The sequence below is a fragment of the Dipodomys spectabilis genome, unplaced genomic scaffold (genome assembly GCF_019054845.1).
Source record: "Dipodomys spectabilis isolate Male_0828 unplaced genomic scaffold, ASM1905484v1 ptg000003l, whole genome shotgun sequence".
NCBI lineage: Eukaryota > Metazoa > Chordata > Mammalia > Rodentia > Heteromyidae > Dipodomys > Dipodomys spectabilis.
In genome coordinates, this window is record NW_024870680.1 from 4,227,662 (window position 1) to 4,239,801 (window position 12,140).

Here is a 12,140-nt window from a genome sequence, read left to right on the forward strand (position 1 = left end):
CAAGTGGTGAGTTCAGTCAGTCAACACTACGTAAAGTCCAAATCTGTCTATGCTCCATACAGTGCCCCCTTTGTGTCCCTTATCTCTGTATTTCCTGGAGAACTGGTCATTGAAAGATTTTAAGCAGTAGACCAATATGATCAGGTTTGGTTTAGAAAGATGTGGAGGTAGGAGGAAGGACAAAGAGAAGTTTCTAGTTAGGGAAGAGGTGCAGTTGAGACTTGGAGAGTGATATGATGAGAGCCAGAACTAGGTAGGTAGGAAAGAAGTAAAGGAAGCTGGGCACTGATGGCTTACACCTGTGATCCTAGCTTCCCAGGAGGCTGAAAAATGAGGCTAGAGATTCAAAGCCAGCCCAGGCAAAAAACGTCTGTGAGACCCCTTATCTCCAATTAACAACCAATAAACTGGAAATAGTGCTATGGATCAAAGGGAAAAGCACCAGCCTTGAGTGAATAAGCTAAGAAAGTAAGGCTTGGGAGTTCAACCCCCAGAATCATCACAAAAAAGAATAAAAATAAAGTAAAAGGTCAGTGAAAAGGAAGTAAAAGAGAAAAGGCCATTAGAAAGTAATGCTGAGTGTGTAGCGGGAGTGAATAGATAATGGAGGAACTCCACTGGAGGCGCTGGGACAGGCCAGGAGAGGAAGCAATCCCGTAGGATGAGAAGTCTGTGGTGTGCTTTCAGGTGTAACTGCACACAGCTGGTTGTTGAGTCAGTCTGTTTGGAGCCTGGAATTAAGATCAGATGATTTGGAAGCCTGCAGCACAGTTACCTTCCTCAGACATTTCTGTCCTTGAAAAGGGCAGTGTTCCCTGTTTTTCCAACTTGGTATTTTGTTGGAGTACATTGTTGCATAAATTCCTAAGACTGGGAAGTAAATGTTCTGAGCTTTGTGATTTCTGGGGGAAAAAAAAAACCCTTAATTTTGTCCTTAATTTCATTGAGTATAGACTTAATTTTCCATCTGAATTTTGCTATTGAAAAAGTGAACACCAGTTTGGTGCTAATGCCTACCTTTGCAATCAACTTCCTCCTCCCCACCCCCACTACATTCATTTTTTTTTTTGGGGGGGGGGGTCCGGTCGTGGGGCCTGAACTCTGGGCCTGGGCGCTGTCCCTCAGCTCTTCAGCTCAAGGCGAGCGCTCTACCACTTGAGCCACAGCACCACTTCTGCCTTTTTTCTTTTTTCTTATGTGGTGCTGAGGAATCGAACCCAGGGCCCTCAGGCATGCAAGGCAAGAGCTCTACCACTGAACCACCTTCCCAGCCCCCCACTACATTCTGCCAGAAACTTTTGGCATTTTCCTTGTGTTCTTTTTTTTTGGGGGGGGGGGGGGCGGGGGGGGTCTGGTCGTGGGGCCTGAACGCTGTCCTTCAGCTCTTCAGCTCAAGGCTAGCGGTCTACCACTTAAGCTACAGCACCACTTCTGGCTTTTTCCTTTTTTCTTATGTGGTGCTGAGGAATTGAACCCAGGGCCTCATGCATGCAAGGCAAGCGCTCTACCACTGAGCCACCTTCCCAGCCCCATTCCTTGTGTTCTTGAGTCCTGAAAACATACATGTTTTTCAGTGACCAGAAATTTTCTTCTATTATTTCACATTCCTCTTTTGCTTTTTGAAAATACTATTGCTTAAAAGTTGTACATTTGACTCTAGTACTCTGTATCTCCTGTTCCCCCTCTTCCATTGTATTCTCTTCCATTTGTTGGGGATTATTCTATTTCCAATTTGATTATTTTTATCTTAAAGTACCTTTTTTGCAGGTATGAGGGCAGGGAGACAGGGTCTCACTATAAAGCCCCCGCTGGCCTTGAACTCTTGAAAACTCTTGCCTCCACTGTTTCCTGAGTGCTGAGATTAAAGGTGTACCCCAACACCTGACGTAAGTATCCTCTTTTCTAAATAAAATTCCTTTCTGGATATTATTATATTAATAAAAGATCTTTTCAATTCCCTGGATTTTTTTCTATCCTTTCAAGGGACAGTTTTTCTTATTGTTTACGTTTTATTGTTGCTAGTTCACTTGGGTTTTTTTCTCTTCTACTGTGCTTTATCATCTTTCACTATATCCATATTTAAGACAGGTCTGGGAAATGATGTGAATTTTCTCTAGCACTGTGTACATGGTAGAGAAAGTTTCTCCTCTGAATGGGAATGTAGCTTGAGGACTCTGTATATGGTTCCTCAGGGTAGATGGACTGACAAAGTAGTTTACAATGTGAAGGCAAGAGTGGTCCATTGGCCGTGCCCTGCCAGTGCTGTGATGGGAAGGATTTTGTATTGGTTTGTACAAAATTATTTCACGTCTAAAGCAGCTTTTATTCAGATACTTCCAGTGTTCTCAAAGGACATTCTTCAGATTCTTTGTCTAAGAATAGCCACCTTCGTTCTGTGTGAGGAAACGATGGTGGTCCTGGGGAAAGCTCACCCTTGCACACCGTCCTGGAACACGTGTTTTCTGTTCCAGTTCCCATTCCTACAAACTTGGAGCAGAAGATTCTCCATGTTTCTCTAAGCAGCTTAAGTTTTGCACATCCAGTGTAATACTCTTAAAGCATCTGAACCAAACATTACCTGCCAGTTCCACGCAACAATAGACTTTCATATCAGCTTTTTTTCTCCTAGGAAATAACTGAAACTTAACCTGTTAGTTAATTTCTCCTATTCTCTTTGTAGATGAGTGCTACAATTGTTATACTTCCATTTTATTTCAGGGGGTTCTCAGGAGAGACAGGATATATATATATATAGTCTGCTAGATTCAACACAACATTAACAATTCACAAAAGTTTTAGAATATCTAGGATCACCTAAGATTATTTACCTACGATCTAAGCTATATATTTGATTCATCCCTTCAATGGCTGAATTTACATTCATTGATATTCATTCAGTAAATGTTTAATAAGCATAAATTATTTATCAGGTGACATGAATATACAATTGAAAAAACCCACATGGCCTGTGTATCAAGGTCACAGATGCACCAACAGATGAATTTTTAACATATTTTAGCAAGAACACTCTGAGAAATGAGAATGATGTTGGAGTGAGTCCTCAAGATTTCCTGAGGTTATAAAATGATTCATGAAATTATCAAAGTCTGCGCCTGAAGGAGGAGTTTTCAGGCAGATGAGAACAAATAAGGAATGGAGACAATGAAAAAGGGACCATCATGGATGGCAGGACAGTAGCTCATAACAAAGAATTAGCTGTGCAAAATGTCAATAGTGTGGAGAGTGAGCACCTGCCCTGGACCACCCCAGCCAGAGCCATGCGGTAGCACTGGTAGACAGAGACCTGCAGCTGTGTCGAAGGCAGCACAGCTGGCTGAGGAGATGGGAAGAGAACCTGAGGTCAGGATGGGTTGAGGTGCAGCAGCCTCAGTGAGCGCGGACATTTTGAACACAAGCAAATGGATGGGCTGTGGCTTCAGTATTGGCTCACACACAATGTCCAAAAGACCAGAGCAGTCTACTTCAGAAGTCTGAGTGCCGGGTAAGGCTGTAAGAGGCAACTTAAAAAGGATGCTTTTGCTGGGCCCTGCGAATTAACTGAAAGTCCCCCAACTTGGTGTCTGTGCCCTTTGGTCTGAGCTATTCTTTGCTACAGCCCCTTTGCAATCACCGTGGGCTCCAAGGAGGAAAGAGAAGATTCAGCTGGAAGCTGATCCTCCTACAGGCAATGCCTTCTTCTTAACATCTTAAAGGCAACAGCCAAACAGTCAGGAGACCACCTTATTCCTCTTCTGTTCCAGGAGTGAAATGATAACAATTCTTTGGAACTCCGAACTAGTGGTCAAGTAGGCCATACCTGTGACTTGGGACTGTTTTATTATTCATTCATTTCTCATCCCCTGCCCCCATTCTCTCTATCTGACCTGTATTTAAGCCGATGTCTGGACCTCTGAAAATGGCTGAAGATGTACTGAAGTTCTATGTGATAAATCTCCTTTCTCTGCCCTTCACTATGTCTCTTTATTTGGCATATGGAGTGAGTGGCTAGACCTCACTCTGGGCTCCTGGACTTTGGGCCTTTGATCTAAACAGTACTTCTTGTATAGCAGAAAGACAAGAGGGATCAAGGATCCAAAGGAAGCCCCCTGGATCTAACACACTCAGTAACACACTCACAAAAAGCCATGCACGACTATTCTCCCCAACGTGCTCCTCTCCATATTTCCTGGGGCCATCTTGGAAAAGTCATTGGTGGAGAGGTTGATGACATGAAACCCAGGAGGAAGGAGGCTCATGAAAAAGACGAGTTCACTTTTAGGACATCAAGAAACTTCGTATATTTGAGTGTAGTGGGTGAAGTGTAAAGTCCCACATTACTTCTGGTTGTTACTAAAATTACTTATGGTATGTGCTGAGTAACAATGATAATAGCAATGGGACATCACTTGGGTTTTACTTTCTCTTAATCAAAGTTCAGTGCTTTCCCCATGACTTCAGTTTACAATTAATCAATCATTTCTAGTTCAAAATTTGTGAAAGAAGCCAGACACCAGTGGCTCACACCTGTAATCCTAGCTACTCAGGAGGCTGAGCAGCCCAGGCAGGAAAGGCCATGAGACTCCTATCTCCAATAAACCACCAGAAAACCAGAAGCGGTTCGGTGGCTCAATGTAGTAGAGCACTAGCCTTGAGCAAAAAGCTCAGCGACAGTGCCCAGGCCTCGAGTTCAAGCCCCATGACAGACCAAAAAAAAAAAAAAGAAAAGAAAAGAAAGAAAGAAAGAAAAAATTATTCTGATGAATTCCTCTTACCTCTTTTTTTAGCCAGTCATTCTCCCAGATCTCTCGATAACTGCCCCTGTCAATGAACTTCACAGCATTCTAAAAGAAAGTTTCTATGTTAAGGAAGAATTGCTACTTGGTGATTCATAAATTCAGTAATGGTAACACACAATTTATCTGATCTTTTTTTTTTGCTGGGTAGGGTGGGGAAGGGGGGTTGGGGAGTACTAGGGCCTGAATCAAGACCTGGTGTTGTCCTTTAGCTTTTTAGCTCAAGGCTGGCACTCTATCAATTGAGCCACAGTTACACTTCCAAATTTTTGGTAGTTAATTGGAGTTAAGAGTCTCATGGACTTTTCTGCCTGGGCTGGAATAGCTAGTATTATAGGCATGAGCCACTGACATCTGGCTTATCTCTCTCTCTCTCTCTCTCCTCTTTTTGGTCATGGAGCTTGAACTCTGGGCTTGGGCGTTTGTCCCTGAGCTCTTCAGCTCAAGGCTAGCACTCTATCACTTGAGCCACAGGGCCACTTTTGGTTTTCTGGTGGTTATTTGGAGGTAAGAGTCTCATAGACTCTCTTGCCCAGGCTGATTTTGAACCATGATCCTAAGAACTCAGTCTCCTGAGTAGCTAGAATTTATAGGCATGAGCCACCGGCGCCAGACTTATTTCTTCTTTTTTTAATATGAAGTTTTATATTATTTCTTCACATATGCGAGGCAAAATACTGTATTTCTGTACCACAGCCACAGCCTGATATTTACAGTGTCACCAACACTTTATCTATGAGATGGTTTTATATAGATATCAGGTTACAAATTAAATATTCAGTATCAGAAAGTCAGAAGAGAAATTTAGAAAGATATTCTAGAAAAAGGAAGGCCAGGTACTGGTAGATCATGCCTGTAATCCTAACTACTCAGAAGGCTGAGATCTGAGGATCAATGTTTAAAGCCAGCTGAGGCAGGGAAAAAATCCATGGGATTCCTACAATAAACCACTACAAGAAGTTGGAAATGGAGATGTAGTTTATCTACTAGAGAGCTAGCCTTGAACCAAAAAAGTTTGGATAGTGCCTAGGTCCTGAATTCAATCTAGATCCTTCTCCCAAATACACAGAAAAAAGAAAAGAAAAATAAGAAATATATTCTAAATCATAAACATCAAAATAAATAATTTCATGAGTATATGAAGGGTACATTTATATGTTAAGTCTGTAAGTTGGAAGGCTTTTAATTTTCAAAGAAAGTCTTTAAATTATATTTAATAAACTAAGAGTGGATATCTATTTCCTAAGAGCCAGTAACTTTTTTTTTGTCAGTCATGGGGCTTGAACTCTGGGCCTGGGTGCTGTTCCTCAGAAGTGGAGCTGTGGCTCAAAGTGGTAGAGTGCTAACCTTGAGCAAAAGAGCTCAGGGACAGTGCACGGACCCTGAGTTCAAGCCCCACAACTGTCAAAAAAAATGAATAGTGTAGTGAAACCATGTGGTAACCAGAAATGAATCTAGATTTTCCCGCTTGCTATAGGCAAGTCCCTACTACTTTATGGACCAAGTAAATTGAATGAGTGTTTTGAGCAGTATGTGGACCAGTTCTTGTGATATATGCTGGAAGCTATGCTTCTTTGATCGATGTATACCTTGTAAATTAACTTGACCATGGTCAGATTAACTGACCAAGTTAATGGTTGATTTCACAACTTAGTCATATTTAATTACAAACAATGTATTATATTGTCAGACTAACTATTGCCTTACCATAATCCTCTGTATTTGTGTAAGTTAGTAAAAGGAAGGTAACATTGTAAGAACAGCTAATAGGGATCTGACAAACAGGAACAACTCAAATTCAGAAAGAAGTCCTCTCACCGGATGTTTGTGATTCTGGAGAAAAGATGTCCCAGGTAAAGAGGCATCGCTTACTCATTTAGGAGACAGTTCAGAGATAGGATTATGGGTGAGGGTATGGAGGGGGGAGTCAAGTATTCTATGTAAAAGAAATTAGAGAACATTGGAAGTTACATCTCAAAAAATGTCTGAGGGGCTGGGAATATGGCTTAGTGGTAGAGTGCTTGCCTAGCATGCATGAAGCCCTGGGTTCAATTCCTTAGTACCACATAAACAGAAAAAGCCAGAAGTGGTGCTGTGGCTCAAGTAGTAGAGTGCTAGCCTTGAGCAAAAAACAGCTTAGGGACAGTGCCCAGGTCCTGAGTTCAAGCCCCAGGACCAGCAAAAAAAAAAAAAAATTGTCCTAAAATTTTTGAAAGCACTAGCAATATACAGTGTAATGTCCTAGATTTAGATACATAAGAAACATATACAAATATATCTTAATTTATTTGCATATATTTGGCGACACTGGGGTTTTAATTCAGGGCTTCATATTTGTTAGGCAGGCACTTTTTCACTTGAGTCATGTCTCAGTCTTTTTTGGTCTTGGTTAATTTCCAGATGGTGTCTTCCTTTTAGCCCAAGCCTATCTGGATCCTCCTCTCTTTATGCTTCCTCTGTAAATTGGGATTTAAGGGAAGAATCACTATTTCAGCATTTTTATTTTATTTTTTTTTTGTTGGTACCTGAGTTTGAACGCAGAACTTGAGATTGCTTGGCTGGAGGCAGGCCTGAAGTCAAGCTTTTTGATGGTCATTTGGGAAATGGAGTGTAATGGACTTTTCTGCCTAGGCTGGCTTTGAACTACAATTCTCCATATCTCAGCCTCCTGAACAGCCGGGATTACAGGCATGAACCACCCACACCCAGCTAATGTCCAGTTAACATGCTAGTCTCATGAACATTTGCTCAAAATGGCCTTAAATCACAATCCTCCTAATCTCAGCCTCTAGTAGCTAGATTATAGACCTGAGATAGTAGAACCCAAGTTCTTAACCACTATGTTAAACTATCATAAATAAGGGAAACATTTTGCTGTAAGATAGAATCGGGCTGGAGGTATGGCACAGGTAGTAGAGTGCCAGCCAATGAGCAAAAGCATCAGATACCAAGTCCAAGTCCTGGTTTTGGACCACCCCCCCCCCAAAAAAAAGGAAATGTACCTACCTGGGTAGCCCATTCCTTCTTTTGTTCCAGTTGCAACAAAGTTTCCTTGTTTATTTTCTTTCTAGCATCTTCCAGAGTGATTTTATAATGCTCTATAAAAAGAAATGAAAGCTTTAATAGGAATGATCCTAAGTAAAACTACGTTTCACTGTCTATGATTCTCATCTGCCCAACTATGCTTATTTTTTTCTGAATTTTGTCAGTCATGGGACTTGAACTCTGAGCCTGGGTGTTGTCCCGAGCTCTCCAGCTGAAGGCGAGTTCTCTACCACTTGAGCCAGTGCCACTTCCAGTTTTCTAGTGGTTTATTGGAGATAAGAGTCTCACAGAGTTTCTTGCCTGGGTTGGCTTTGAACTGCAATCTTCAGATAGCCGCCTGAGTAGCTAGGATTACAGGCATGAGCCACCAGTGCCCAGCTTTTTCTGAATTCTTTTTTTTTTTTTTTTTTTTTTGGGTCTGGTCGCGGGGCCTGAACTCTGGGCCTGGGCACTGTCCCTCAACTCTTCAGCTCAAGGCTAGCGCTCTACCACTTGAGCCACAGCTCCACTTCCAGCTTTTTTTTTCCTGCTCATGTGGTGCTGAGGAATCGAACCCAGGGTCTCATGCATGCAAGGCAAGCACTCTACCACTGAACCACCTTCCCAGCCCCTTTTCTGAATTCTTGAAGTATATTTTTATGATGCATCTGGTTCCTACAATTAGAAGAAATGCGCTAATAATCTGCTAACATCTTAATGTAAACTAACGTAAGATCAAAAGAATGCATTTTCAAAAGATTGTCGCTTCAAAAAGGAAAATTTTAGACACTAGTGTTTGTGCAACAATCTGTTTTTTGCATCACACATTCTAGGATTCCAGAAGAAAAGTCTAAATATTTTATTATCTGAGTGGTACTGTGTCCATTTGACTCCATCCTCCTAGATTTCCAGTAGTGCTGACATGAGTTTTATTATCTGAGTGGTATTGTGTCCATTTGATTCCATCCTCCTAGATTTCCAGGATTGCTGACATCTGGGGCAGGAAAGGCAGAATGAGAAGAAGAGAGTGCCAAGAACAGAGGATGCTGGAAGGCAGTGTGTCTGATGATACGTTGGGCTGTCTGCATGACAGGAAGATGGATATGAAGTGCTAGATTCTATTCTCTCTGCCTTTTCTTATGTTCATAAATGTCATATGGAGGGAGCAAAAATAAAGTGTTAGACCTCAATGTTCCTTTATTTTCCTGGCACTAGGGCTTAAACCCAGGGCCTTATGCTCTCCCTCTTTTATTCAAGGGTGGTGCTAGACCACTTGAGCCATAGCTCCACTTCTGGCTTTTGCTGATTAATTGGAAATAAGAATCTCACAGACTTTCCTGACCAGGCTGGATCTGAACTGTGATCCTTATATCTCAGCTTCCTAAGTAGCTTGGATTACAGGTGTAAGCAACTGGAGCCTGGTCAGTTGTGCTTTATTTATCATCCATGCACAATAATTTTCAGAAGTCAAGCATCCACCTGCCATTTAGGACATAGTTTTAACACTAGAACTGCCTGGGTCCTAGGGAAAGAGACCACAGCCTGCGTTCCTTGAGCTACATTTATTCCACTGACCTGACATTTTCTCTGCATTCTCTTTAACGGTATTGATGTCATTTTGTAAGGAAATAATGAGTTGAGCATGCTGTTCACTCCCAACATTCTTGTATTCTTCCCAATATTCCTTTTCGCCAAGCTTCTCAAGAAATATTTTCTCAGCATTAGTTATTTGCACGCGCATATCTGTTGGAAAAAAATCAAGACATGTCATTTTTACTGTCATGGCAATCATTTGTTGCAATCTGATATCATAAAGACAAAGTCTGATATAAAAATGCCACTAATTCATAAACACTATTTGTATATATGTAATTTGGGGAAATCTAAACTGTTCATGTTATTATTAGATTCAAAATCTAAGTAAAATTAAAATATCCAACTTAAAATAGGTGTATATATGAGCCTATCAACAATATATACTTGTATATAAACACACAAATTCATATAGTCCTGTGATAGCTTCATAAGGGTCCTTTTTTTTTTTTTTTGGTCAGTCATGGGGCTTAAACTCCGGGCCTGAGCTTCAGCTGAAGGCTAGTGCTCTACCACTTTGAGCCACAGTACCACTTCCAGTTTTTTGGTGGTTAACTGGAGATAAGAGTCTCACAAGTTTTCTGGCTTTGAACCATGATCCTCAGATCGTAGCCCCCAGTAGCTAAGATTACAGGTGTGAGCCACTGGTGCCTGGCTAAGGGTCTTATTTTGTACAACATATTAGATCATGTTTTCTTTACCATAGTGTAAATTAGAACTTTTGTCTCTGAGCAAAAGTGGTTTAAATTCATTTTTGTAAGGAAATAATTATTACCATTTTTGTGTGTGTGTTTGTGTGTGAATTCAGGAACTCCCAATCTTGCTCAGTTTTCACACTCAAAGATGGCACTCTAACACCTGGGCCACAACTCCACTCCCAGTTTTTCTGGTAGTTAATTGGAGGTTAATCACCAAATTAATTAGAGTGACACTCCAAATGAATTGGAGTCACACACTTTTCACTTTTCTGCCTGGGTTAGTTTCAAACTACATCCCAAGTAGCTAAGATTACAAGTGTGAGCCACCAGTAAGTGCATAGATTAAAAGAAATTATTTGATTCAGTCATCTAAAATTCACTGTTTGGCTTTCTCTTTTATGCAAAGTAGCATATAACAATCACAATTAATGTGTCTTCTCCCCCACTTTGTAAGACTTTAGAGTAAAATAAGTACTCACAATATGTACAAATATTGAACTGTTTCTACTATATAACTTTTAGTCTGCCTTTATTAAGATGCACTTGCTAAATTTGGTTTTAGGCCTGAGTAGAATGTTGCTGAATCTATTTGAATGGGAGCATTAATAGAGCAAAGTACTATGAACTTAATGGCTCTTTGGTTCACCAGCTTTGAGAGTTCCTTGAGAACAAGACCATACTTTGGTCATCTCTGTAAAGGCAGCCCTTAGCAATTAGTTGGTGCTCAGTAAATGTTTACTAAATGAGTCATTCTTGTTGGTCTGGAGAGATGTTGTTCAGCCCAAAGGTCTAAAAAAAATGCCTATACCATTCACAACTATTCTCCTAGCTACTTTGGAGGTTTAGATCTGATGTCTTGGCAGAAAAATGCCTGAGATTCTTTTTTTTTTGGGGGGGGGGTGTCCAGTCATGGGGCCTAAACTCTGGGCCTGGGCGCTGTCCCTCAGCTCTTCAGCTCAAGGCTAGCACTCTACCTCTTGAGCCACAGCACCACTTCTGGCTTTTTTCTTTTTGCTTATGTGGTGCTGAGGAATCAAACCCAGGGCCTCAGGCATGCAAGGCAAGCGCCCTACCACTGAGCCACCTTCCCAGCCCTGCCTGAGATTCTTATCCATGATTAACCAGGAAAAAGCCAGAAGTAGAGGTTTGGCTCAAGTGCTGGAGTGCCAGCCTTGAGCTAAGGTATGGTGCCCAGGCTCTGAGTTTAAACCCCAGTACCAACACACACACACACACACACACACACACACACACACACACACACACACACAACTTAGGCAGGCCCAACTTGCCCCAGTTACCATAGTTTTCCTAAGAAAAACTATGTATGGGGTGTTTCATACAGCACCTCTATTTCTCTCTCTGTCCTCCAAACTTCCTCTTCCCATCTCTAATCACTTTTCCCATCCAAACAAGAATGTGGGGGCTAGTTCCCTTAGAGAGATGGAGGGAAGGTTCCATGATTACAATCACTTTATTACTCCCAAATCTACATTAAGGCTAAAGGCAAAGAAACCACTAAATAATCGTCTCTCGCAGAAAAGAACCAGTCCCCATGAAAGGCAGATGGATTTCATCTGTGCTCCCCTCCCTGCCCTCACTCCTCCTCACTTGGCTCCGCTGCTTGCTTGATTATTTCCTTCCCTGCCATTTAACTACCTGTGTTTGTGGTGGTGATGCCATCAAATGAAACACACCCACAGCCACTCTGAACACATGGGCAGACAGAAGTGTTCATACATGCCAGAGCCAACGGACCCAACTTCTATCAGGATTTTCCTTCTTTTTTTCCACTCACCTTTCAGGTATTTTTCTTGGTCTCTTTCAAACTGCCATTTCTCCTTCATTGCTTCTTCCACATCCTCCCTTGTTACAATCGGCAATCTGCCGGCCCTCTCCTCTGTCAGCTCCTTCAGGACATTCCTCAGGTGCCAGAGCTGCTCCTCCTTCAAGCGCCCGTTCTGCCACAAAAGCCCAAGGGTGAACATGGGCTAAACTCCACACGCTGCTTCCCCAGCTCATCACATAAATG

At 41.8% G+C, this 12,140-nt stretch overlaps 1 protein-coding gene across 1 annotated transcript in view; it reads right to left on the minus strand.

Moving 5' to 3' along the window:
* Ccdc83 (coiled-coil domain containing 83) overlaps window positions 1–12,140 on the minus strand; it is a 38,792-nt gene that overhangs the window by 12,014 nt on the left and 14,638 nt on the right. Inside the window, exons 4-7 of the mRNA XM_042689784.1 lie at window positions 11,907–12,069; window positions 9,393–9,560; window positions 7,800–7,891; window positions 4,773–4,841 (exon numbers count right to left, since the gene is read on the minus strand). Coding sequence (XP_042545718.1) covers window positions 4,773–4,841; window positions 7,800–7,891; window positions 9,393–9,560; window positions 11,907–12,069 — 492 coding nt within the window. The remainder of the gene's footprint in view (window positions 1–4,772; window positions 4,842–7,799; window positions 7,892–9,392; window positions 9,561–11,906; window positions 12,070–12,140) is intronic.